Source organism: Podarcis tiliguerta (genome assembly GCF_965153285.1).
Source record: "Podarcis tiliguerta genome assembly, chromosome: 1".
NCBI lineage: Eukaryota > Metazoa > Chordata > Lepidosauria > Squamata > Lacertidae > Podarcis > Podarcis tiliguerta.
Window position 1 is genome coordinate 75,965,817 of NC_139534.1, and position 27,975 is coordinate 75,993,791.

At 39.4% G+C, this 27,975-nt stretch overlaps 1 protein-coding gene and 1 long non-coding RNA gene across 10 annotated transcripts in view; one reads left to right on the plus strand and one right to left on the minus strand.

Annotated features, from left to right (window-relative positions):
* Nucleotides 1–23,194, plus strand: part of LOC310681146 — a 48,418-nt gene extending 25,224 nt beyond the window's left edge. For all 6 annotated transcript variants that reach the window (XR_014513131.1, XR_014513132.1, XR_014513133.1 and 3 more), the window contains 3 exons: nt 4,473–4,535; nt 20,175–20,279; nt 23,090–23,194. This is a non-coding gene — a long non-coding RNA (uncharacterized lncRNA). The remainder of the gene's footprint in view (nt 1–4,472; nt 4,536–20,174; nt 20,280–23,089) is intronic.
* Nucleotides 7,788–27,975, minus strand: part of NELL1 (neural EGFL like 1) — a 356,446-nt gene continuing 336,258 nt past the window's right edge. For 3 of the 4 annotated variants that reach the window (XM_083430921.1, XM_083430923.1, XM_083430922.1), the window contains 4 exons: nt 26,244–26,437; nt 17,980–18,156; nt 14,235–14,459; nt 9,630–10,365 (listed from right to left, as the gene is read on the minus strand). In XM_083430921.1, the coding sequence (XP_083287047.1) occupies nt 10,315–10,365; nt 14,235–14,459; nt 17,980–18,156; nt 26,244–26,437 (647 nt within the window). In that variant the 3' untranslated portion in view covers nt 9,630–10,314. Of the gene's footprint in view, nt 10,366–14,234; nt 14,460–17,979; nt 18,157–26,243; nt 26,438–27,975 lie in introns of all 4 variants that reach the window. The other variant, XM_083430920.1, reaches the window with a different exon arrangement.

The window sequence follows — 27,975 nt, forward strand, 5'->3', positions numbered from 1 at the left end:
AGCGGCTTGGCAAGGAGAGAATGGGGGTGGCCAGAACATGTTGTGGCTGGGAGAAGCTGCATCAAAGAGACAGAGTGGATGGCTTTTTGCTTTTTGAATCTAATGGTGTGCTTATGGAGGAGGACAGACCCTCTTGGGGTGTTGATGCTGTGAGCCTCTCCATCATAGGCTCAGTTTGTATATATGTGTAAATAAACCGTATATCATAAAGACACCAGAGCCTCTACTGTGCCTCGTTATCCCAAAAGGGAACACAGGCCCTAAAGAGCATGCCTGCAACCCCTGGAATCTCACACAATTCATGGATATTGGGGTGGTGTATAATATTCTGATATTTATTAAGGCAAGCCTGTTGATACAGCTCCTCTTTGATTACCAAACCCCGCACAAAGCCCTTCTTCTAGGACATTGTCAGACACTTGTATGATTGTTTTAAGATATCTGCTAGTTGGTTATGAGCACTGTTGAAATTGGTAACAGGCCATAATGAAAACTGAGAAATGAGGCCACAGCTCAGAATTCTCAACAATGGATCAAAGCATTTCTAAAATGGGGCACTGATGTAATCACTGATTTAAAACTGTTCTGTTTAAGATGAATCTCGTACAATATTTAAATTACAGTCAGATGTATCTTCCTTCACCAAAAAGGAGCTATATTTTACTCTTGTCAAAGTTGATCTCTGCCCTCGTCCAGCAAAAAAAAAAAAAAAAAAAGCTGGTTTCACAAATGTATCCTAACTTTGCATCAAATATATGCAGTATGCATGGTTCCTAGTTCTGTCCAGCAACCAGGGCTATAAGTGCATAGCCAGAGTCAGAAAATTGGCAATTATAGTTGTGTGTGGAGGGTGAATTTAGTCTCTTCTTTTTGAACGCTGCAAGTGATGGAGGTACCGTACACTTTGATGCCTCATATGCTAAGATGAAGAGTAGTGCTCCTTTAGCAGACCTTTACTCTCCATTTACTCCTCCCTCCTTTTATCCGTTCTCCTGATCAGCAGTATTATATGAACATGGTCCATGCATATTTGCAGGTAAATCAAGCTGTGTGCCATTTGATATACATTTATGTACAATAATATTTAAATACATCACAAACTTGTTTGCCTAGATTTCTGAAACTGCTGTCTGTTGAAGTTGTTTATAATAAACTTTCCAGATGGCTTTATCAATCATTTCTTGAGAATGACTTTTGCTTAAGTATCATAGTCCCCCAAGTAATTATTTGTCTCTGAAATCAAAATATTTTAGCTCACTTTCTTCCCATACTCAAAACAAAACTTGGCAGTTTAATCAGCAATAAACCCTGGAGAAATGTAATCATAGGTTTTTTTCCCCCCTGTTCTTGAAAAAAATATTTTTGACTACTTTCACTTAAAAGTGCTTTTATCCCAGCAATGGCTCAGTTTACTTCAGGAGACTTGCTCCTCATTTTTGTGTTAATGAACTGCTAATCACATATCTTATTAAACTTGACTCACTCACTGATGCACCTGGTTCTCCCACAGCTCTCTGCTTGTGGCACATTACGATTTAGGCTGATCAAGGCAGCAATCTTTGGTTGTGTGTGCTAATCTAGGCATGCCCAACTGGGGGCCAGATGTGGCTCGCAAAGCAAATTTTTATGGTTCCTAGAGGTTCTATCAAAATTTAATCAAAGAGTGGTAAATGCTTTACTTTCACTTTAATTCCTAAACATATTTTTTCCTTGGGCATTGCAAGAGATACAGATATTATTCTACACTTAAATGTTATATCCCTTGCAGCTTATTTATTTATCACATTTATATTACACAAATACTATACCAGTTGTATTGGTTTATGGTCCATTTCTGGGCTCAGTTGAAAATTTTAATGCCTTTTCCTGTCTAGGACCGGAATGCTTGAAAGGCAGCTTGTCTCCCTATGTTATGGGTGGCTAACCTTTTTCAGCCCGAAGGTCACGTTGCCTGGTTAAAAACCCGTTGGGTGCTGTGTGGCAACAGTGGGTCAAAATGAATACACACAAGAGTCACAAGATGCCAGTCAGGTGTCTAAAGAAAAGCTATGCTATTCACCTTCAGAATATACTAAGCTCAGTCTTTGCTGATTCAGGATCGTATACTCAAAAAACCCTGCTCCATAAACTCCCATAGTAGCCATTGTTAAGACTTTCCAAATGAGACTAGGTTGTGACCAACACACGCTGATCATGTGCATATCCTGAGCCTATTTATCCACTACTACATCTTTTCGGGAGAGATGAGATTGCTGGCAGGTGGACCAGGCATTGTTGACATCCCTCCTTGCCAAAAATCCTTCCCCTCCTCTTCTCTGAGTGGTCAGGTAACAAGAAGTGCTCTGGTCTACTCCAGTTTTTCCTAAATGATGCTGGTGCTGATCTGAGCCTGAGCTCCTGTTTCCGGAGTGGTGGGCGAAGAAGAGTTCCCACTGGTTTTCTGTTTTGTTTTTCAGTACTGCAGCTGATGCAACCAGTGAAAATAAATTGAATTGGGCTGGCAGGCTGTGAGGATATGTTTGGTGGGCTAGATCAGGCCTGTGGACCAGTGGTTCACCATCTCTGGTGTGTGTCCCTACTAAGGAGGGGGGTGGCGACCAGGGAGATGGTAATCTCTATAGTGGCTCCCCAGTTATAGAATGTACACCCTGGAGAGGTCTGTCTGGAAGTATTTTACTGCTGTTTGGTTGCCAGGCAAAGATATTTGTATTTTCCCACAAGCTCTCTCTGCCTCCAAATTGGAAATAGCCAAGGAAATGTCAATAGTCATTCTGAGTGGAACAAGCTTGTTTTCTCCTGATCTAGAAGGTAGGACTCGAACCAATGGCTTCAAGTTACATGAAAGGAGATTCAAACTGAACATACAGAAAAAACTTTCTGATAGTGAGAACGGTTTGACATTGGAACAGTCTCCCTCGGGAAGTTGTGGATTCTCCTTCCTTGGAGGTATTAAGCAGATGTTGGATGGCCATCTGTCATGGATTCCTTAGCAGAGATTCCTGCATTGCAGGGGGTTGGGCTAGATGGCCCTCAGAGCCCCTTCCAACTCTATGATTCTATGAGTAGTCCTAGCAAACACTGTTTCATAAGGGCCAGTGCTCTCTGCTGTGATGAGTTGCAGAGTTGGTGAGAATGGAGGAAAAAATTTCCTGATTTTTTGTAACTTTACTAATTTTAATCCTGTTGATTTTTAAAAATCTGGCTGCTTCAATGTTTTGTTTTTTTCTTAACATCGTTTGGATTTTCAGCATTTGTATTTAATTTCTTTTAGTTTCTTATGTAAAACTGCAATAGCATTTTTTAAAATGAAGTGTTTTTAAAAATCTGTAATAAAATTAATAAAATAGCAGAGGTGAGATTAGCAATCTATTCTAAATTTCTGTCTTGCTCAACCTGAGCAGGACCATCGTAACAGCCTATCATAAAGAAGTCAGACCCATAGAAAGGGGGACAGACGTGTGTTTTGATAAGCCTGCTTAAGCATACAGCCTAAAAATACAGATTTTAGCTAGATGCATCAGGTAATCTAGAAGGCGGCAGGGTATGAATAGAACAAATGAGTGATGATGAGCTACATCCAATATTATAGCCCTACTATAGCAAATTGACAGTTCCAGAGCTGCAGAGAGACCCTTGAAAATGCTTGCCTGTAATGCCTTGTTTGTTTGCACATATTTGGTCATCAAGGCAAACTTAAGATGTTGCTCAGAACACTTTCATACAGGGCAAATTCTTATATGGAAGAGAGCCACATGGTGAAGTTTTTTTATGCAACATACCCTGTGAGAAATGCAACATGTTAAATTTTGTTTTGTTTACATGTACAATGCCCATGTGTGTGTTGGGTTACACTGTAAACACAGACTTCATCCACAGAATTGATTTCTATGTAGGAAAATCAGCTTTCATGAAGCAGCCGTTCATATCTGATTTTAGAAATTAAAGTGGGGCGTAGAGATTGATGTAGTCTCAAGGCTTAACAGCCTCAGTCACTAAGGACATCTGTGGCAAAATTAGAAACCTTAAATTGTATCCAGAAGGTTAACGGAAGCCCAAAGTGCTGGAGCTCTTTCATAATATATTCTTGCCAAGAGTGAAGAAGGCACATTTTCTGCTGGTCTTGACTCTGCCACCCCCTTCCTATTTTTCAGGGGGAGGCAGTTTTGTGGCACTTCCTACTATTTAGTTTTTGGCCCTTGAAAGTTCAGAAAGCCAAAGATACAGGTTCCTCAAAGGATTTCTTTGAACAGTAAGTGCCTTGTTCATTTTAAGCACAATTTTACATTAGAGGCAACATCTGTGTAGTCCTGTATTCTGCGAAGTATAGTCTATCAGATCTCTGAGTGACAGAGATGCTTCACTAGAAAGATCCCCCCCCCTTTTTTTAAGAGACCCTTTGAATACTAGCAGTGTTCTCTTCTCTGTTATGGTTCGTTGGAAATCATTGTACTTTATGCTCTTCTTTTATCCAGTGAGCTGCTTGGCATGGAAGAAAAGGGTGACAATCCAGATTTGTAGCTGGAGCATCTAGACAGGTAAGTCTGAGGTTCTTTCCTTGTTCCTTCAAGATCAGTTTCAACAGCCCTTTAAATTATGCCTACTATGAAAGAAATGAAACTATTTTTGTATCAGAGGAAGCAGTTAGTGAAAAAACTGTTCTGACCAATGCACAATAAAGTGAGTGGTCCAGCTACAATGATAGATTCAATAGAGCTCCAATTATGTATTTTCCTATTCCACTCCACCCCCACCATCACTTGCCAATGTTTCAAATTCAGCTAATGATCTTTTCAACATTTTCTGGCTTCAGCATTATTTGGATAAGTCACATTCCCTGGGCACAATCACATACTCCTAATAACAAATTGCCGCAGTAGCATTCCAACTCATAAAAGGCATGCAAATTATTATTTGAATCTCCTAATTAATTATGACATATAAATTCTGCAATTTCTCACACTTCTCCTAGAGGTTGAAATTTAAGTCTTTCAGTGTAGCTCACCCTTCCTTTCATTATACTTGACATTTTACCTGTTGCTTTAGGAAATAACTTAATCAGACCTACAAAAAAGCAACTAATTTATTTTCTATGAAAAAATCATAATAGGATTGGGAAGTTAATGCAAATTAAGTTACATGTGTTAACTATTTAAGCATTTGTTTGTTTTATTTAAAACATTTTTAGGCTGCTTGTCTAAATGCCCCTCCAAAGCAGCTTACAGTCAGAAACATTTAAAGGTACAAAGAACATTACAAATTTTTACAACTCAGCAACAGTTCACATAACTACTTTTTTTAACAGAGCTGGAAAAAAGAAATTCAACCAGATTATCACTCAGCTAATAAACATCACAAACTAAAAACGCCTTCATAGAAGTTTGGCACATGTCAAATGGAAGGCAATTCTGTAACAGTCTTTCATGCGTGAAGTTTAGAAATGTACTAATATTTGCTAATTGGAAATATTGGTCACGTTTCATTAGTTCTTGATCTAAGTTAGTTCCTTATTTGAACACATGATGCTGGTGTTTGAAAGCTTGGGTGTTCATGTGTTGCTGGGCCAGGTCTTAACTTCCTGCATTTATTTACAAGGTGCCTAACAACACGGGGTACTGGGATCCCTTATATCCTTGTCCAGTCATTGAGCTTGAGTCTGTGGGGGGTCACCCATGGTTTATATGTGTGGCTTTTAACGATTGAAATCTGTTTGTTCAGTGTCGTGGACCCAAGCCTGTGGAACACCCTCTCGAGAAATCTTCAGGTTGTAGTGGATAGGTCAGTGAAAATGTAGATCCCAGTGTAGTGTGAAAAGGATAATTCCATGTCATATATTAGGAAAATGATAAAAAATAATAATTTGAGAATATTATTATGCCTTTATACAAGTCACACTTGGGATACTATGTACAGTTCTTGTTGCACTGTATTAGAAAACTGGAAACTCTGCAGAAAAGAGCAACCAAAATGATGTGGGTGAGTAGAACGGCTCCCCTATGAGAGAAGGTTAGAATATTTGAGGCTATTTAAATTATTGGAAAAGGATTTGATAAGATGAACACAAAGGTTTGCATTGTATGGAGAATGTGGACAGAGATGCACTTTTCTCGCTCTCTTGTAATACTCGAACCCAAAATCATCCGGTGAAGCTTGAATGGTGGGAGATTAAGAGCAAAGGAAGTAGTCATTCACACAGAGCACATGTTAAACCACGGAATTCGCTTTCATAAGATGTACTGAAGGCTCTCAGCTTAGATGGCTTTCATGGAGGGTAAGGCTATACGCTACCTCTAAGATCAAAGACAGCATGGCTTGAATGTGAGCTGCTGGGGGGAGATTACTGTTGCATTCAGGTCCTGCTTGTGGACTTCCATAAGCATCTGCCTGGTCTGTAGGGAATCCAGCAGGATTCTTCTGTCTTTGTCTGTTCATCATCATCATGAAATGGTACACCAGGTGTGCCCTTTTTGATGCTGGACTGCTACAGCTTGTTCAGTCTAGGACTGCATTTGAAAAAGTATTTAGAAGCTTCACATGACACAGAATGCAGTGGTTATTATTTTAAACTGGAATCCACTACCTACAAATAAGACCATAGTGGAGGTATTGCCCTTTAATTATTATGATTATTTATTGTTTTACCAATTACATTTCTATCCCACCCTCCCAGGGTGATGTGCTTTGTAAACACACACACCTTTCATCCTCACAATAGCTGTATAAGAGAGAGTGTGAGCGGCCAAAGTTCACCTACAGGCATTGTGGCTGGGTAAGAGTTTTGCCTTAGCTCTTGGTTAGCTTTCAAAAAGTCAAGAAATCAGTGCAAGGGGGTTAAGCTGCTGAAAATCCAAAGGTCAGAAGAGATTAATAAGTAGTCAGGAGCAAGCAATGAATAAAAATGGAAAATGTCCAAGTATAAACAAGAAGGACAGTACATATATCTCTGAAGGAATGTTTGCAGGAAATCTGTGTTTTCAGAAGTGAAAGACAGATTGGGGAACATACTGTGAGATGCATTTGCATTGGTAGAGATTCATAGCAATTAGGCTATGGAGAAGTCATTAGCATTAATTGAGTAATCTGGGAATTGTCAAAATTTATTGTATATGTGAATGTGGTTGAATCATGAAAGAAAATTACCACCATTCTTTCAAAATTGCACTTTCCCTCCTTATTTGCATTGAGAGGCTTGAGCATTATATACACTTACATTTCTAATCAAGCTTTGAGAGAGAGAGAGAGAGAGAGAGAGAGAGAGAGAGAGAGAGAAGAGCAACTAAAATGTTTAAGGGGCTGTAGAAACTCTCCCATGGGAAAAAGCAACTGAGGCTTTTGGTTTAGGAAAAGGGTGAAGGTGGCACCTGAGAGTGCGATTTCAATTCATGTGTGGTGTGGAGCAGTGGACAGAGAAAACTCCCTACTTTTCTCATAGTACTAGGACTTAGGGGCATCCAAAGAACATGAATTGTTAGAAAATTCAGGACAGACATAAAACACAGTTTAAATATGGAACTCTCTCCTACAAGCTGTAGTGATGGTCTTTAAAAAGTTAGTCAAGATAAGGCTATTAATGGCTGTGTGCTGCCTCTAACATCTGAGGAAGTATGCCCTGGAATGCTACTTGTGTAGAAACACAGGTGGGGGAAAGAAGTGCTTGTGGGTTTTCCATAGGCTTCTGCCCCCCATAAGAATGGATTGTAGGCTAGAAGGGCCTGATCCAGCATCCCTCTATTATTAACATGCTTGCAATGCATGCACAGTTTCAAAGAAAAAAAGGCTGAGGCCAGGAAATCTGTACATAGGAGTTTATTTAGATGCCACAAGTTTTAAATCACTCCCTTTTACATCCCAAACCACTGCATCATCTCCTTCAGTTGAATTACCATTGGGGTTTACAACATGATTTACAAAATGGATTCATGATGCGATTTACAAATGTCCTTTGTGGATCCTATAAAACACAACTTTATAATACCATCATTAAAACGATGAAAATCAACACATAAGGGATGCTAAAAAGGGGGCAACTGATAGAAAGAAAAGACAAAACTCTGCTGGCATGGAGTCCCATACAAATAGGGCCTTCATTGTTGTCTTCAGGGTTGAGGAATCCTTTTTGCATAAAGGAATTCTCGGACATTAGAGGAAAACAAAAGCAGGGCCTGCACCATTAACCACTAGACCCACCTGTGTACCAGAACAACTGGCCTGAAGGGTTTATTTTTATGTTGAATGCTAAAAATATACTGTGATAGAGCATGGATGTGTTGTCATATTCATTTTAAAAAATCCATTCCTATAATAGGCTTCAAAAAGTTCACATGACTGCAGACCTTCCATACTGTTCTGTAATACGCCTTTAGTAGAATGCTCTGTGCACAATATAACGCAGAACAATGTCCACTATTCTTTCACTGCAGATTCACTACCATGGCTTTTAGAAATCAGTTTTACAGTTCTTGATTAAAACAGTTGTTCCACAAATGTAATGTGTACTTGCTAAGCTTACCACCAGACTCTCCTTCTGGCCAAGCAGTTAGATATAAACAGTGAAAATGAAGAGTATCTCGCACAGCAAAAGCAGAATGAGAACAAGAAGCACTTTAAAACACGGTGACCCCGGTTCTAACTTCTAGGGGTGCAGGAGTGTTTGCATGTCCCTTCCCCCTCTGCTTAGCAGGTGTAGTGAAAAGCAAACAAGGTTGGTTTTTGTTTTTGGTGGATCAATAAACAAGCAAACATATCCTGTTGTTGCACTTATAGATTCAAATATCAAGGCTGACATTGTATGCAACTAGCCTATCTGGAAGTGGGGGGGGGGGGGAGGCGTTTACATTCCCAATTCCCACTCAGCAGTCTGGTGTACCTGCTATTCTGTGGGAGGCAATCTATGCATGGGAACCAGTTGGATAGGACTGAATCTATTGAAGTTTTAAGCTGAGACAGATTTTGCTTTAGTGCTATCGACATCTTAGCCTTGCAAAATCAAAGCAGCTACCTATCATTCAAACTTAACCTTTGTGCACATTTCAAAGTTTTAATTACAATTCTGCTTAAGTTTAGGATTTTAAACAGCGTTTTACAGATGGCTAACTTAATAAATTAGATCTTTTTTGAATGTCAGAAGATGTGGGAAATGGGGACAAGGTTGTTTGGTGAATATATTACATTTAATGAAAACTGGAACGTGGAGTGGTCCACCTTTCTTCCAAGGCTAGCATACTGCCAAGGTGATGTATGCTGAAATTATAGTTAAATGCGGTGACATTTACACTGTTCCTTGTAAGCTCTAACACAGTACAAATAGAGATGAACTTGTTCGTTATGGCATACGTAATGGAGGATGGCAGACTTTATTATGCTAAAGCAACTACATGGGGGAGAGATTATAAACATATACCAGTTTAACAGATATCAAAATCTCACCCATTTACTTAAAATCTAGAAGTGAAAAGCCCTTTGATTGCTTTATTGAATGCTGCACAACCCTAAACTGAATTACACCCACATCCAATATTTGTTGTTTGACTTGCAAACTACAACATTCTGCTAAGCCTAATGTTGATAAATGCCATGGTTTTCTGGGTACGTTCTGGAGCACTACTGATGAAAACTGTGTCATCCTTTCTTTCGTCTGCAAAAAAAAATATGCTTCTTGCCACTTCATTAAACTTGTGACATTATCCCTTTTTATATATTTGTGTGTTTCTTTCATAAAGATAGGCTGAGGTTTGATTACTTCCAGCCTGTACAAGTCAAATGTACCTTGGAATGTTTTACAATGTTTGACAGCTATGAAATATAAGTACTATGCAATTTGACTGTACATACATACATATTTTCATAAATACATCCGAACAGGGACCTCAGAACTAAATAGGCAATAGTATGGGACGAAACCACAACAGGCAGCCTTATTTTGTAGGACCTTGATCTAACCTAAAATAAAATGGGAGTTTCCATAATGTTGGTTTTGTACACAAAGTAAACAAATCAATACATTGTATTTTACCGATGAAATAATTTCAATGCATTTGCAAATGATTTGACAGGAAAAGGGTGTAATTTACAACACTCAAAACTTTTTAACAACCATTGATTTATATGTATTGTACTGTAAAAGTCACCCGAGAGAAGCCTAGCAAGGTTGAGCATGTAGTGGTAGGTCCCAAAGGCAACTCCCAAATATCTTCCTCAGACGGAGACTTTGGTAATTGTCTATTGTATAAAACTCCCATCTCTTACAACTGCATTCATTTTGCAAGTGGGAAGTTGCATCCGTTTGCCTCGCGAAAAGAATAGTCCCAGATTTATACTTCAGTTATTGTGAAGACATTCTAAATCCACAGAGCAACACACATTTCCATTCTGTGAGGAGAAAGAAAACAAAGAAAATAAGATGCAGTGATGCTATTAGCACAACCAGTGAATATGGCTATGATGACATGGGCTCTAAAAACGTAGACTCAGGAAATGAGCATTTTGCAATTCAGTCCCCCAAAGATGAGACAGCCAAGACTTTTTTTATTGTCAACAGTCCTGCTTTGTGCGTTTACCAGGGACTAGTGCTCAGTAATATAGTGGAGGGATGGCAGAACTCCTCCATCACATAGATGGGGTTGCACTCTCTCTGTAGGAACAGCTGTGCAGTTTGAGGGATGCAACACCATCTCTGTTGCTGGAGACTCAGGTGATCTCTGGGGCGAGGAGGACCTATTATTAGCCTGTGCGGGTATGTTAGCTACGCCTTTCCTGGACAGAGATCACTTAGTCACTGTGATTCATGTGTTGATAACCTCACGATTGGACTACTGCAGTGTGATCTATGTAGGGTTTCCTTGAGATTGGGCTAGAAGCTGCAGCTAGTGCAGAATGCTATGGGCAGATTACACCTGAGTTGAGGGAACCGCAGTGGCTGCCAATCAGCGGCCCTGCGTTCAAGGTCGTCTTGTTAACATACAACTTGGGACTAGGTTACCTGAAAGACCACCTGCCCCTGTCTAGACCTGAAAGTTACTTAGATCATCTCAGGAAATTCTAACTGTGGCACTGTATCTTGCACCATAGGGTATGTTTTTCTATTGCCTGTTTCACTGGCTTTTAGGGGGGTTTGTGTGTGTTCTTGATTTAATGATATATGTTTTAGACGATACACCGCTAAGATTTTTTAAAAACATTAACCAGTTTATAAATGCTGCTCAATAAATAGATCATGTGACTCCTGGCTCCCATATGCAAAATCTAATTCCACAAAGACTCTGTTCACATTATTACCCTTCAAAAAAGGGGGGCAGGGAGAACAGATCATATGAAGTGAACTTCTGCACAAGCAGCCATTTACACAGAGCTGCTTCACTTAAACTGGAGGCTATTTGCATGATGGGAAGACTTATGCCATTCTATAGCCTGGCCGATGATAATGTATAAAGTTGACTGTTCTAAGGAGGGTGGGTGATATACTTTGATGCCGAAAAATGTTGATTCAGATTCTGTTGGTTAGATGGCAACAATTTTCTTTTAAGTTTAGTAAATTAAATAAGAGCAGCTATACAGAATCTTCCTATACTTCTTCCTCCAACTCTCTTCTTTGCTTAGAGATAGTTTGCAGTATTTTCTTGGCATGAGTACTAATATTATTATTTTTCTTTGAAACATAAATATATTTCCTGAGAGATGATTCTTTCTCACATGTGCAGCCTCTTAGCTGTTCTCTGATGAAAAATGGGAATTATTTTCTCAGGCTAAATGGTCTGTTCCAAAAAGTCTTGTTTTAGTAAGGTTTCTTAGCAAACCAAAAGCTTGGCATTCTAACATAGGAATACTGAAGTGGTTCAAAGAGAAGCAGGTAACTCCCCACCCCCTTAAGAATCGGTGCAGTTTTAACCTTGTCTATTCACCTGTAAGTGCTACCAAATGCCATGGGGCTTACTCCCAGGTAAGTGGGGTTAGGCTTGCAGCCTAGGATACTTGCCCCCTAGTTACTACTGATTGGGATAGCCTCTTGTGGAGACTGAACCATTTGGACCAGTGGGATTATATCTCTCTATCCGGAGTTTTGAATTATGGAATGATCTTGTTTGGTACTTCCTTTGGTGAGGTACAGTCACAATAATTTTCAGGAATCATTGGGGTTAAAGGGAACTGCTTCATCTTGGTGTTTAGATAACTAAGAGCTACAACTATAGCTGGAATTCACAAGCTACAGATTCTTAATGACTTAACTGATGTGTACATTTGGTTTGCAGTCATGGAGTTACTTATATCTACTCATCATGTTGAGTTTGATTTTATTAAGCTTGTTCAGGTAACTTGGGGCAGTATGTTCTGTTAAGAAGGAACTAACAAAGATGCCTCTTCAAGTGTCTGATGTACAGAGCAGCTTCCTGCCTGCTTTCGCCAGGTGCATGGAACTCTTAATCCACATGGCAAACAGAGCAAATCCAATACCATACTAATCCTATCTCTGCTGCCATATGATTTGAGTCTGTGACATCTGAACCTCAGAGATACACAAATGGAAGCAACTATATTCCCCTGTCACAGCTCAGCGCCATGCCTCAGGGAAAGAGCCCCAAGGGCAAGAAAGCAAATCAAATGAATTAAAGCTCAAATACTCCAGCCATGGCTTATTGCTGCACTGTGCATGAGAAAATGGCGAAGAATACCCTGTTACAACATTTTGTACAGCATTTCATAAAACAGCATTTGGTACTTTCAGTGATCTAGAAAGGATCAAAGGAAAGCAATTCCGTCCAGGAAGATGGTGTAAAAAGAACAAGAAATCATTATTTGATTAACATGCATTGCTCAAGTGCTGCATGTTAGTCACTGTAAAAAGTTACTATTTTGGTACACTTTCATTTTCTTCTCATTTTAAATAAAAAGCATAACCTTGGATGATAACGGATGCTAATTGCACTAAGTGCATTCCAGTATTTCTGAAAGCTAAAGTGGATGAAGTGATAAATATGATTTCTCAAAAGGATGTCATTTTGGTATCAGTTACATTCACAGTGAAATCTTCTTGCCCTAAACTATAATGGCTTTAGAAAGTTGAGTATAGGACAATGCCACAAAACTATGACAGGCAGCACAACAATACTTTATGAGGCCTGGAGCTCTTGCATGCCACTGACATTCATCTTTTGGAGGAGTGGAGGGCTTCTTTAAGTGGCCGAGGACTTTCCAGGTTTTATGTGCCAACAGATGATGAGTTGGGGAGGTTTTCTGTATCTATTGGGAAGAACTGATAAAATGAATAGAGTGTTGGGCTAGAACCTGGGAGATCAGATCTTACTCAGCCATGAAGGTCATTGTGACCTTATGCCACAGCCTAACCTACTTCATAGTGCTGTGTGAATAAAATGGGGAGAAGGAAGACCATGTATGCCACTTTAAGGTCTATGGAAGAAAGCTGAAATATAAATAAATAAATAATATAAATAAATGTGGCAGGACACCCCATACACCCTCAAAAAAGTATCCTGGACCACCTCTAATAGTGAATTCAGAGTAATTCTAGATTCTGTTGGCAGTGATTATGACTATAGTGACAATTCTGAAACCTCACAACTTCAAATGGGCCATTTCTGCACTAATCTAAAATGTGTGGCTTGAGGGTTGTCATCTCCATTGTTTAATATTCCATTTTTATTCATTCCACCATGAATAGCGAATTATACTCCAGAAAGTTTATAAAACCAAGCTACAAAATAGGATTTGTGTTTCTCTTGATTTTCCTGCTTTAGAGAATAAATGTATATTTCTACCCTTTACCTTCAATTTTTGCCCATCTCTGTAAGGAAATAGAGCAAGAAGCAAAAGGGATTCAAAATGAATGCAACATAAATATATTGCACCCTGCAATTGGTATTACTGTAACTGCCTTGCTAACAGGCAGGTTATTTTTGAAAATACATATTTATAAATGTCTAAAATGTTTACTAGTTATTAACATCACTATTCTACATGCATATTAAGAATACCTGCAGGGCTTTAAGAGAGACTATTTTAAAGTTGTAGAAGAAGCCTACTGAATATTTCTGGCCCTATCTCCCTGGATAATAATCACACAATTACCATTACACAAATTGCATAATTTTTGTTACTGCATTCTCATTCTTCCGTTGCAGCTCACTGCTGTCAGTGGCAGCTAAAAGCAACATTCCTGGGTAAACATTCCTACACACAAATTATGTGTACTGCCCTCCGCTCCTCCACCTTTTACTATCAAATACCTTGCATTTGCAAGTTGTACAAGGAGACCCGAGCATTGTCCATACGGAGCCACTAAGTCGTGCTATTCCATAGCCATCTTGACAAGTTTTTCTGATATCGTAGGTTATGTTATCAGCCAAACAAGGATCACTGACACAACGAGGGCAACATTCTCCTTCTGATATTGCTGTGAAGTCACAGGTGAGAGTGGGGCATGCAAGCGGCCAACAATCTACTTCACCTTCCTGGGAAAACAGAGAGAGACCCACAGTAAGTTACGTCAAACTATGAAACAAAACAGCAATAGCAACTACTTCTTTGATCAACTTTTACTGCTGGGCCTGAGTCATTACCTAAAACTGGGGTGGAATAGGACTCCCCTTATTCCATTGTTGCCCATAATAGCAGAGGCTGGTGGGAGTTTGGGTACCTCAGTCTCTTGAAGGGTACAAGTTGTCCATTCTTGACTAAAATTCACTTACAAAATAGGCATATTCTGATCTGGCAGTAGTCTAAACAGTGCAGTGTTGCTGGGCACCACATTTACAGCAGATTAAGGACCATGCACACATCTCTGATGGATAAATGCAGACTTCCAACCAGGGATGTGGATACACCATGCTGCTGTACAGTCGTACCTTGGAAGTCAAATGGAATCCGTTCCGGAAGTCCGTTCCAAAACCAAAGTGTTTGACTTCCAAATCACAGCTTCTGGTTGGCTGCAGGAAGCTCCTGCAGCCAATCAGAAGCCGAGGAAGCCCAGTTGGACGTTCAAGTTCCAAAAGAACATTCGCAAACTGAATCAATCACTTCTGGGTTTGCGGCATTCGGGAGCCAAAACGTCCAAGTTCAAGGGCGTTCGACAACCAAGGTACAACTGTATATGAAACTCATTTGCTGAATTTGGCGATGTGATAATATAGAGCTTCTGAATGAAAAGCCACAAATGGTTGAATTCTGAAGCACATTTTTGTTTTGATTTCATAGCCCTGTTATGCAGATGTGCATCTTCATCACAAATTGCTTGCTGGTTTCCCACAGGCATCTGGTTGGCCACTGATGCTGGCCAAGTTGGACCATTGGCCTGATCCAGCAGGCTCTTCTTATGTTATTTAAGCAATTTACAAGGCTATGTAAACTACTCGTTTTAACAAAAGGAAACCATGAACCATATTATCACATCAGTACTGCAGTACTGCCAGTAGCTATTTACAGTGTTAAGGCTAAATGCTATGTAGTAGTTTACAGACACTAAGAGATAATGACACAGTAGTTAACTCATCCAGAAATCATATGATAACTGACACCTCAGGATACAATGATAAATAATTCATTGCATTACTCTGCAGCATTTGCAACCAAAAATGCCATGAAATTCAGATTAGACAAAGTCACTGGTGAGAAAGGTAAGGTGATTCAACCTATTCTGGATGGGGTTGCACTCCTCTTGGAGGAACAGGAACATTCCTTATTATTATTTCAGAAGTCTTTTAAAGTCTAACACCTAGTTCTATTGCTGCCTGTTTAAACATGTAGCATATTGTGCATTTGCTACTTTGAGGATTTTGTTTTGCTTTTAAGTGTTAGATTATATGTTCTTTGTCCAGAAGAAGTCCAGGAGCTCTCTTTTGAGTAAGCAAGCATGGAATCACACTGTCAAGATCTCACAACATGAAGTATGGACACCCCCCCCCCCCCCGCAGTATTGCATCCTATGGTATCAGGATCTGATAAACTGTATTAGGCAACGTACACACTATACCTTTAAAGCACTTTGCCCCTCTCAAAGAATTATGGGCACTGTAGTTTGTTAAAGGTTGCTCTGTGAAGGGTAAACTATAGTTCCTAGAATTCTTTGGAGAAAAAGAATGTGCTTTGCTTGTGACGTCCATTGGAAGTTTTAACATTCTTCAGTTACTTATGCTGTGCATCACCAGTTGTTTTTGAAGCTCTGAAATCACTTTAGTGAATTGCTATGTGGCACTGAAAAGCCCTGTTCTTTGGACCCTAGTGATTCCCTTCCCCCTCATTTCTGAGCATATTATATTACTACTACAACTACAACAACAACAACAACAACAACAACAAAGCATATATATAGTCCTTTACAGAGTTGTTAATAGTATTTGTTTTAAAAAAAATATTGATTTTCTTTTCTCATAACAAATATCCAATATCATTACTAAACATTCATTTTTCAACTCCCCCCTCCCTGTTCACTTCCCTCAGCTTCCATTTCTGGTTTGTTACATTAAATGATACATTCTATGTTATCACGTTGTTATATTTCTTGTTCTTTGTAAATAAAATTGTAAACGTTTATTTAAATCCTGCCAGCGAGTCCATTTTTTTGTTTTTGTTTCTGCAGATATATTGTAAAAGGTTCCAATATCACAATAGTGATTTTGATATTACATAGTATTAGTAATCTTTACAATTGCTTTGGGTAGTATTATTTCCATATTACATGACAAAGACTGCAGAGGGGATGAGTTGCCAAAAGCAACAGAATGAATTAACAGCAGAGGCAAGATTTCCTGTAGTGATTTCCTTGTTCACAGTCAGGCTCTTAGCTGCTGCACTACACAGATTTTGACAGAGAAGCCCCATTTTCTGAGCTTAATTTCTAAATACTGATAATGACATATTGGGAGAATTTCCATCCCTCTGTTGACACAGGGATTCCACATGGCATCGCTAATGGATAGCCACCCAGTCTATCCTTAAAAGCCTCTAATGAAGAAGGGTCCACCAACTAAAAATGTTGAATTCAGTTGTTCCCCCAAACAAATATTTGGAGTTCCTGGTTGAGGCTTTTCAGCCTAAGAATGTGCATGAGCAGCACACATTTGCATGTATATATGTTTGTGCAATCATCCCTAGGAAGCCCCAGCTGGATCAGGGCACAGTAACTGAACTAGACAGCAAAGCCCTCTCACAGTTTTCAATTTAGAAATACAGCTATCTGTTTCCTCAGTAAAACCTGCTATTACCTCCAAACTTGTTTCAGCAGCAATAGGCATTTTCTTTTTAAAACCGGCAGGCTTTCCTGGACAATTTGGTATGCAAATGTTTCCCCTAGGCTAAAGTAAAATACAGCTCTGCTTCTTAGAGTCTTAACATGTATGTATTCTGTAAGGTGAAGAGATCAATCCTTTGTGTGCATAAATCTTGATGGTCTTTAATTCATGATGACCCCTCTAGCCTCTACCTTTGGTGAAATGTTCAGAATAATACGTTGCAGAGGAAGAGACACAAAATAAAGCTGATGGAAGCTTCAAATTTTTTCCTCATGCCCAGACCAAAATGGTGAACATCGTAATTCCTTTGAAGATAATGCATTTATGTTGAAGAAGTAAGTCAAATAAGCACCTTTTAAAAACTTGCTACTTCAGATCATGTTATGCATCTTAGAATATATGTACAGTGGTACCTTTGTTCTCGAACGTGTCTGTTGACGAACGTTTCAGAACCCAAATGCTGAAAACCCAGAAGTAAATGCTTCTGCTGCGTGTTTCTGAACTGAATTTGCAGACAGCCCTTTGCACCTCAGTTTTCGAATGTTTTGGAACTCAAATAGGCCTCCGGAACAGATTACATTTGAGAACCGAGGTACCGCTGTATAGAGCTTTCCGTACTGTATTTTGTGTCATGAGAAGAGAAGAATGTTAACAGTATGCATTTTTTATTTTTCAATATGGCGTGTCCATCAATCTTTTACTACTCTTCCATCTCTTAAGAAAAATATTTTATTGGCTTACATACCAGACAGCGGCACTGTTGACAGCTGTATGTCCAATTGTCTCCACTTCGGTACAGCTTGTGCCCATTCTGATCTAAACATTGACTGGTGACTCTGGTATCACATTCTGGGCAGCAGAAGAAATCAACACTGGGATTCTGACAATCACACGTAGTTCGTCGACAGAATATTTTGCCATCCTGTCAAGAAACAATAATCATTAGTATTAAGTGTTTCTAAATACTGTAACGGATAGATCAAATTGGGGCAGTGCCTAGCAGTGCGTGTTAGCAATTTGCATTTTATAGTGTTACTCATTATACTGTACAGTTCACAAATACAAGTGATTGGGAAGCTCAATGGTCACATTTCAGACACAGTATTATTTAAAAAAAATTCTTCTATAGCAATTCTCATAGTTCTGCTTGTGAATGAGGCTGCACAGACTCTTGCATAAATGGAAGAACACCTCTGGATTTAGTTTCACTTTTGCCTTCCAAATGTGGAGCACCTTTGGAAAAAATCCTAAATTTAGTGTTTGAATGTATTGCAATGCTATTTATTCAAAGAAGCAAGAATACTTGTTCATAAACATTCATGTACTTTTCTTTGCTTTCAACTGATGCATTAGCAGTAAACACGCAAGTAAGAAATTCATATTGGACTCAGTGCCATGTGGACTTAAGAGTGAAAACTGGCAAGGATTGATGGCAACTGTTCTATGATGGCACCAACTGTTGGGTGAAATGCAGTGTATGTTGCTCCACCTACAGACGACATCGCATCCATTGCTGGAATGGGGAGGAGGCAATATCAGCAACTCTTCTTCCCACCCTTCTGTCCCCTAAATATACTCCAGCAGACCTCTCAGCTGTAACCTGCCTCTCTCTACTTTCTATTGATGGATGACTTTCACCAGCAGAGTGACACCCATTGAATATCCAGATTCACATTGATCCTAGTTCTGGGATGTCTTAAATAAATACTATGAGTATTCCCACAGACTTCAAAGACAAGATTATTTCTATTCCAAGGAGCAGCCAAATATGTATCAAGCAGCACCTATTTTCTACATTTTCCCTGCTTTCTAGCCAATATTGGGGTTTATGTTTTATTCTGGTTAGTTTAGCATATTGTAAATGTTATCCAACTGAGGTTTGGATACTCTTTCCACTTATACAAGAAATAAATATGCTCTCAAATGTCATCTTTGGAAGCTATGTGTGAATGGAAAAGTTCTCAACTTTACCACTCTTCTCCCCAAATGAACACTTTAAACCATTGCCCTTGCAAATAGTTTCTTGGGTGCATTCTGAATGAATAAATGTTTCTATTAGTCACATAATGAGTATCATGAAGCAACAGTTTTCTTCACAAACTTTTGAATAACCATGTAATTGTAGAGATAATATCTTCAATAATTTTGTGGCTGAACAGGTGGCACCATTAATTTAACAAAAATGCATCACACTGCAAAACCAGGCCTGTCAGAGGAATTTAATACAGCAAGTTAATGGAGGAACCTATCATCCTTTCACCTTCAGTTATATCTAGTTATGTTGTTGTTGGGTTTTTTACAGCTTGACTTGCAGTCCAACAGAGGAAGTAGTAGGAGACTATGTCACCATATCTAACAACTCAGCACAATTTCACATTCCTTTCTCGCTGAAATCAGGATGTAAAAGTGCTTCACTCTAGATTGGCTCCTGCTCTCAGACTCATTTTTGAAAAACTTTTTATTTATACCTCTCGGAAATGAAGCTTTAATACCACAACTGCTAAATATTTACTCCTTGCATAGGATCCTGCACATTTCAGTGGCTACAGATTAAATTACAATCCTTGTGATAACTAGAGCATCAATATTGTTTTAAAATGTAAAAAAAGAAGCATGCGTTGGCTTGATGGAAAAGGGAAAATGAGTTTATTCAAATTGTGAGGATGATAATTATAGGAATTATTGTGCTGGAAACTCTACCTGCTATTATAGGTGAATAAATAATTTCAATGCTTTTACATGCATAGCATTGAACTGAAATCTAGAATACTAATGAATTATTTCAAATTAAGTAGTGGGTTCTTAGTTTGCTGAACAGTTAATTCAAGCAAAAAAAACAAACAAAAAAACAACCACCCCCACCCAACTGCTTTTAAGAACAGGGTTTTCAGCCCACCTACTCATAGGCAATACTATCTCTCAAAGTTGTGCTTCCTACAGTAGGGTGAAGAAAAGAGACAGGTAGACCCGAGAAGTAGCTGGCACAGCAGCTGCTGAGACTCACTGTGCTGCTGAAACTTCTGAAGAGACAACCATTATCTCCAGGTGAGAATACAGTAACTTTGCAGTTCAAATGTGAAAATGTACATCAGTTATCAGTGGTATAGTAAATGTCAAGCTACGTTGTCACACAGCTACTTCACCCTGAGCTCAAACGTTGCCCATGTTTCAAAGAGCAAGAATGCTGGTTTTCAGGTATGAAAGAAGCTTACACCCAGTGCTTCCCCCCCCCCCCCGGGGGTACTCAAGCATATGCAGTACAGGCACCTTTTCTTCTAGGAGAAAAGCACTGCTGACACCAGTGCAGATAATCAAATTGAAACAACCAGGAAGCATTTCATAAAAGGTTGCAACTGGTTTTATTAATAAGAAAAGTATTTCTAGCCTTCATAGCTGTGGAACCCTGGAATATTAGAGAAGCCTAGCAAAGATTTAGCGTCTAGTGAAAATTCAGAGGCACATACAGACATCTGAGAAAGGGATGCTTCCAGTTCTCATCAATCAAATTTCTGCCCAGATTTTGGAGTTTGGAATAGCCTTGTTTTGCTTCAAAAGTGGAATTAGAATTAGGAATTTTGCATTATTTCTTTAAAAACAAAAATAAAACAGCAACCCTGAATTCTATGCAGAACAATGTGCCTGAACATTACAGTGTGTCTCCCCCCACAAAAACAAAGCAAGCAAACAAACAAAAAACCACTTTCAAGATGCCTATAGTTAGCCTAAGGCTAGTTCCTTTCATGTCGTGCAGTGGGTGGTTGTTGTTATTATTATTTAAGTGTTTCACTTCATGTTTTATTTGCATCTGTTTCATTTTGGTATTCATTTTTCTCTGGGTATTTCCCCTTTTTAAAAAGACATTTTTGCTACCACCTGTGAGGGCAATGCAGCAGAGTTCAGCATCACTCAAGTTTTGCAATGGTTCATTAGTGAGACTGAAATTAAATTACTCAAATTAAATATGTAGTGCAGCCTAGTCCATATACTTGATGTAACTGGTATTTGGACTTAATTAGAATTTCATATTTTTCCAACACAGTTTTCAGTATCATTGGAATTATTATGCTTCTCATAGTATTCTATGTTTTGTATACAGACCTGTTCACTCTGCACTCTACAGAAGAGAGCAATTTGACCCCAATATTTCAGTGTCACAAATATGTAGCCTTTTCCGCTGCACAAAGTCTCTTGTTGCTTTGGAGTGTCAAATATCCATCTCTTAAAATAACCTCAGCAATTTCTAAATAATTCTTCCACTATGTGCACAGACTGAACAAGTGGGAAATCTAGTCTCTTTTCATCTGATAAAATAAGAACGAAAAGCAAGCCGCAGTGACCAACATCACTATGACCACTACCAAACACCACTACTCCTGTACTTCAACTAATTACACCAAGAGAAGTTACAAAAAGAATGTCATTTGAGCCCAGTGACAAGAAAGCAGCTAATACTTTGGAATAATCAGAGGTTTCGATAAAGGAAAAACTGGTGGTGAATTTGTGTAACAAGTTATTTTAAAAGTTAGATGAATAATAGAATTGTAGAATTGGAATGGATCCCAAGGGACATCTAGTCCAACCCCCTACAATGCAGGAATCTCAACCAAAGCATCCATGACAGCTGGTCGTCCAACCTCTGCTTAGAAACCTCCAAGGAAGGAGAGTCCAGAACTTTCCAAAGGAGTCTATTTTTCTGGTTTAAAATCATGGCACTATAGTTTACCCCTCACAGAGATACCACCCCAGCACTCTTAACAAACTACAGATCCCAGGATCCTTCCCAAAACTAAATTTCTATAAATTATAAGCACAGGTTCAAGGAATCAATTAAAATCACAAGTGCACTTCCATTCATTACTAGTAAGGTGGTTTATATCAATAAATGAGACCTGTTAAGTATTTGCTTGTATGCTCATGCCCAAGTCTGGAAAGGGGGACTCTTAATGGTGAACTTAACTACTTCCTCCTCAAGTGATTAAAACCCAATTAAATTTTAACCAAGATCATAATTGGTTTCTCAGTTCCATTGCCACTAGAGTGGATCACCTTCTCAATTAACTGGTGATGGATCACAGTGGAGGTTGTTGCTGGTGAGGCCCCCCTTCCTTTCTCCCTGGCATGATGAGCATTAAACAGTAGCATTCCAGGTGCCAAGGACCCTGGTTATCCATGGTGCCCAAGTCTTTGGAGATACTGCTGAAGTTCCCCTGAGTCAGGCTTGGAAAAGAACTCTGGAGCTCATTAAGCCTGCCTCAGAAAACCCAAGCAGAAGAACTGCTTGCTCACTTTACACCTACTGAATAAAACAGAGCTCTGTTTCTTCTTTACATCCAGTAAAGAGCGCTGAAGCCACTGTAGGGGCAAAGAACAAATGTGAGGGAGAAGCCAAGGGCCCCATGAGGCATGGGATCTTCATTACCACTTTTGTATTTTGTCCCTGCGGGGTCTTTCATCACTCCCATACAGAACAATGGCTCAATTTATTTATACAGGGGCAGGCAAAAGACACTGTAGAAGGTGGTGTAATGCTGAAAGATGACTCACAGAGTTGGCTTCTTTCCCCATCCTCACTGGTGCACCTTTACTCTTGATCAATTCAATATAATGCAAGCTACTATGTCTAATGGGGCCATAATAAAGAGGTGCAGGCATGATAAATTGTGGTGGTAGAAGGAATACAACCTCTCACATTTCCACCCTTGAATTGACTTGGAAAGCTTTTCCTGGTTTGGCAGGGGGCGGGGAGAACCTCAAATAATTTCCAAGTGAATCCAAAGCAAATTTTCCACAGTTCACCCATCTCAAGTTCATGGTGTAGACACTGTGCTCCATAATCTAGGATATGTATTTTCCAGGATGCTTAACAGACATAGGAAGGCCTCAGGTGCCTGAAGAATGATAAATCCCAGAATCCCTGGCACATGATGCACTGCATTAAAGACACCAAGAGGGAGAGAGGAAGAAACAGAGGCCTCAAGAGAGGACCTCCCATTACCACAACTGCCTGCCTTGAAAAAGACAAACAAGGTATTAGGGGGAGGTTCACAGGTAGGAGTGTGATGGAATGTTTAGACTCTTGTTCTGCTGCTTGTCATGGGGCCGGAATTTGCAACTGGGTTCGGAAAATAAACACATGGTACGTTTCTAAATATTCAGAGTGGAATCCAGTTTGTCTGTTATATTAAAGGAAGAGTTTTTGATGCCGTGGATACCACCGCTAACAGAAGGAAGGGAATTTTGGCTGATTCCTTCTTTGCCCCCTTCAGCCATCTTGGCCCTCTGAAAATCTGCTCCTGAGGGCTGGGGAACACCCCAGAACTGCCTAGAAGGTGATATGGGAGACTACAGAGTGATGGAAGAATCTGAAGATTACCTTTCCTGCTTTCCATCAGCAGAGGTCTGCATCAGACCAAAGACTCTTCTGCAAATGGAAGGGGCTCCTTCCATTTGCATATTGTTCACCAGTTATTTTTTTGTACACAAAGGTAAGACATATGATGGCCAAGCAATTTGGTTTGTTGAGCTCCACTTTGAATCAAGCAGATGAAAATATGTACATCACTATTTAAATCATGTTTTCACCCACACACTGTCTATCTTGGGAATCTCTTTTCAGGGAACACTAGCTTCCATACTAGTAAGTCAGGAAAGCTGCTTTATTTGGGGGGGGGGGACGACAGAAAGAAAACAGGATTAAAGACAACACAGCTCCGCCAATGCTGTTATAATTCACATAAGGCTTGAGGGATGTACTCTGAGAAAGCAGCGAAAATCTACTTCAGGCTACTTTGGGTAATGAATGCACTCAACTAATTAAGCTGTTAGAATTTTAATGGTTTAGCAAATTCTGCCTTCATTCATAGGAACAAAAACCAGTATGTTTAGAGAGGATTAGATGAAATATTATGTCTGGTGGATTGCTGCAGTAATCCCTTCCTCACTTATCTGTGAAATATTATTATTATTTTAAAAAAGGTGTCTTCACAAGGTCCAAACCTGGGCAGATTATGCCAGAATTGGATATCATTGGCCATGGGGTGGACGATCTAATTCCACATATGAAGCAGTGTTGGGACAATTAGGATTTTGTCAGCTATTTCAGCGAGCTAAGAGTACATTCAACAGAACATTTTATGGAAAGAGGTTTTATTTTATGTGAAAGATACCAGACTCTGTTTCAATTAAGGCACTGTAGAAAAATTCATACATAATTTACTAGAGTCAATTGTTAGAGAATATTAAAATAACTTTTAATAAATAGCCCCGACTAACTAGCAATAAACTGTATTAAGACCCATAAACAGTCTATGCTGTCCTTAGCATAGTCATATTATACCTTCACTAGGACTTGGAATGCTCAGAAAAGTTGAAATACTCCCACCAAATGATGATATTGTAGCTCTTTATAGTGGTATTATCCCTATTTTGTTCCTCAAAAGATATTCTCAAGAACTTCTTCCTGACTGTGAAGCAGGCCTTATGGAGATGTGCACACAAGTTGAGGTAATTTTAATATGTTTTAGTATTTTGACTTTTATATGTTTTAAAGTACGGTTGTGATTTCTTCTTGATTTTACTGGTTTTTCTTTTGTAAACCACTTTGAAGTTTTCAAGTGGTGTATAAATTTTATGAAATAAATAAATGAGCCATTATTTCCACCAGCAGTTCCTCCTAAATTTTCAGGTAATACTTTTGGAAAGAGGAAAAGTAGTCATAAAACCATATTTTGCATGCATGATTGCATCATAAATAATGTTAAAATGTTGCTTGATGATGGAGTCCTATTATCCCCAGTGCTCCAAACTGCAATACTACAGGAGAGTAGTGGAGATTGCTTCTGTTGCAAATATTTCTGATACAAATATTCCAAGTAAATTTCACATTTCACAAATTCACCATGTTTGACATTTATAGAGTCTCAAACATAATTCTCTATGAGTGCTAATGTAGCACAATTGTGAACTAGGAAATTCCCAGTCCAAATTCCATCTCTGCAACAAGCTCACTGGGTGATTTTTGTGATTATATTAATGATTTACCTTACAGGGTTTATGGATTCCTGCAACAATGCCCTGAATGCTAATGAACTATAAATGCTGTGTGTGTTGCTGCCACCATACAAACCTCTGGTGGTGAGGGCACTTTTGTTTGAAAGGTGTGAGTGAAAAGTATGAGTGAGGGCTATCTATCATACAGGGAAAGGTTTCCCTTAAATGTACCATATTTTTCGCACCATAGGGCGCACCGGACCATAGGGCACACCCAGTTTTTAGGGGGGAAATCAAGAAAAAAAGATTTCTCCCCGCCCCCAGCCCCAAAGAGCAGCGTACAGGCTGCGCACAACCTCTCCCTGCCGGAGGGGTTGCGCACGGCTATGGCACAAGCCAAGGCAGCAAGCGGGATGGATCCCGCTCGCTGCTTTGGCTTCCTCTTTAGCCCTGCGCAATCTTTCCCTGCGGGGAGAGGCTGTGCAGGGCTAAAGAAGCCATAGCCCCATGCAGCCTCTCCCTTCCGGAGGGGTTGCACGCGGCTATGGCACAAGCCTGCATTTGCTCCATAGGACGCACACACATTTCCCCTCAATTTTTGGAGGGGAAAAACTGCGTCCAATAGAGCGAAAAATACGGTATTTTTTAGCATCCAGCAGCGTCCATCTTTTCACCTACAACTGTCCCAGGGCACTGAAGTTTCTTCTCGCAGTTTCATAAATAGAAGAGTTGTATAGACCAGGAAGTTTACTTGTTGTTTTCTCATACCAGTTTTGCGTGGATGCAAACCTGCTTGCTAGAGTGAATTTGCTTTTTTTTTTTTTTTTTTTAAAGGAACCAAGAAAAGATTAATTCAGATTACAACTGCCCAGGGGGAGCCCAGGTGATTTGGGAAGAATTCAGCCTGCAGTCTGACATGGATTTAGTTCTTTTAAAATGGCTTTCTTATTTTAAAAAATACACAAGGAAAAGAAGAAATTAGATTATTAAAAAAGTAAAAAAATTCAAACAGGAACTTACCTTACAAGAGCAAACAGAACACCTGTCTTTCTTCAGTGTCCATACCTGGCCATTCCGTTTCAAGCCTCCTTCATGTGTGCAGTCACCAGTGCAGGATGGTCCAGATGGACACAGGCAATCAAATCCTCCTGCCAGGTTCACACAGGCGGAGTCATTCCAGCAAGTGTGAGTCCTCAAGGCACATTCATCAATATCTGCACAATACAGAAGAGTTTATTGGGCTTCAGCAAGTTGTGTGATCCATAGTTCTTTGGGAACATCAAGTAGTTACTTGAGACTGGATTTGTAGGCCTGCTTTGCTAAGAGGATATATACTTTCTACACCCACACTCTTAAAATGATTTCTTTAAAAGGTTATTTCTCAAGTTGAATCATAACCAAGTAAAAGAAATAAGAAACAACTTTTAGAAACTTCTGTTCTTGCATTATTATAACTCTTCCTAGATGCTTAATGGTTAAGAGATTATGTTGCCTCTCGAGGGCATAAAAAAATGATATATTTTTTTAAAAAAACAACAACGGAAGGGGACCAGTAGTTGTCTTTTTAAAAAAACATACTGAGTAGGAGTAAATTGCTCCTAAGTTGCAGGCTATTCTTGGATTTGTACAGGAAAAGGAAGTAGTAAGGACATAAGTAAGCTTTTGCATGAGCAAATACACTTCCATGCTAACAGCAGTTGTAGGGTTCCCATGTTAGAAGCAGGGCATGAAAAAATAAAAGCCAGACATACATTCTGGAGGAAAGGGAAAGTGCCGATGAATAAACCTTCAGGCAATTTGGCCTTAAGTGTGTTGGGGTTTTTTTGTTTTTTTTTTAAAGTAAGGGTTATATTATTTTATCACAAATAATCTAATTTCAGAGACTTCTTTCCTCCAATGCTGTACTGCTGACACAAGGAAACCACTCACATGAGCAATTAAATATGCCTACTTGGTCTCTTATGTGTTTTACTCCCCCAACGCTATACTGTTCATACGTAAGAGACACAGCTAAGATAATATATGAACCAGTTACTATTACAGATGAAATAAAACACCTGTCTTTAGCAGAAATAAGACAGTCCTCTCAAGCTGAAATTTAGGGTAGTAGCAATAAAAGTGAAACAGAAAATCCACCTCATATTTCTTGGTTAGAAGATGCACTTATTCTAACCCCAAAGGAATCCAGAGCAAAACGTATTTCTAATGTCTCTCTATTCTGGGCTTGTATTCAAGTGGCACGGACAAATTAGTGTGGATCTAATTACAGAGCATTAGCAAAGTAGCACTTGCTCTCTAGACAAGTCACTCACAATAATAATTCTACAACAACAGCTCTGTTTACAACTTTCACAGCTAGTGTGCTTTGCAGGCCAATTGAGGAAATGAGCAGAAATGATATTATCTCTTTATATGATGAGAAGAATTCATGAAGTTGAAAAGATTTTCAGTTCAGGGATCATCCATTCATTCACGCACACACACATTTTAGCTGAGGAAGCGCAAACTACACCAACAATGGAGAAGCATAATAATAAAGGTAAAGGGACCCCTGACCATTAGGTCCAGTCGTGACTGTCTCTGGGGTTGCAGCGCTCATCTCGCTTTATTGGCCGAGGGAGCTGGCGTTTGTCTACAGACAGCTTCCAGGTCATGTGGCCAGCATGACTAAGCCGCTTCTGGTGAACCAGAGCAGCCCACGGAAACGCCGTTTACCTTCCTGCCAGAGTGGTACCTAGTTATCTACTTTCAC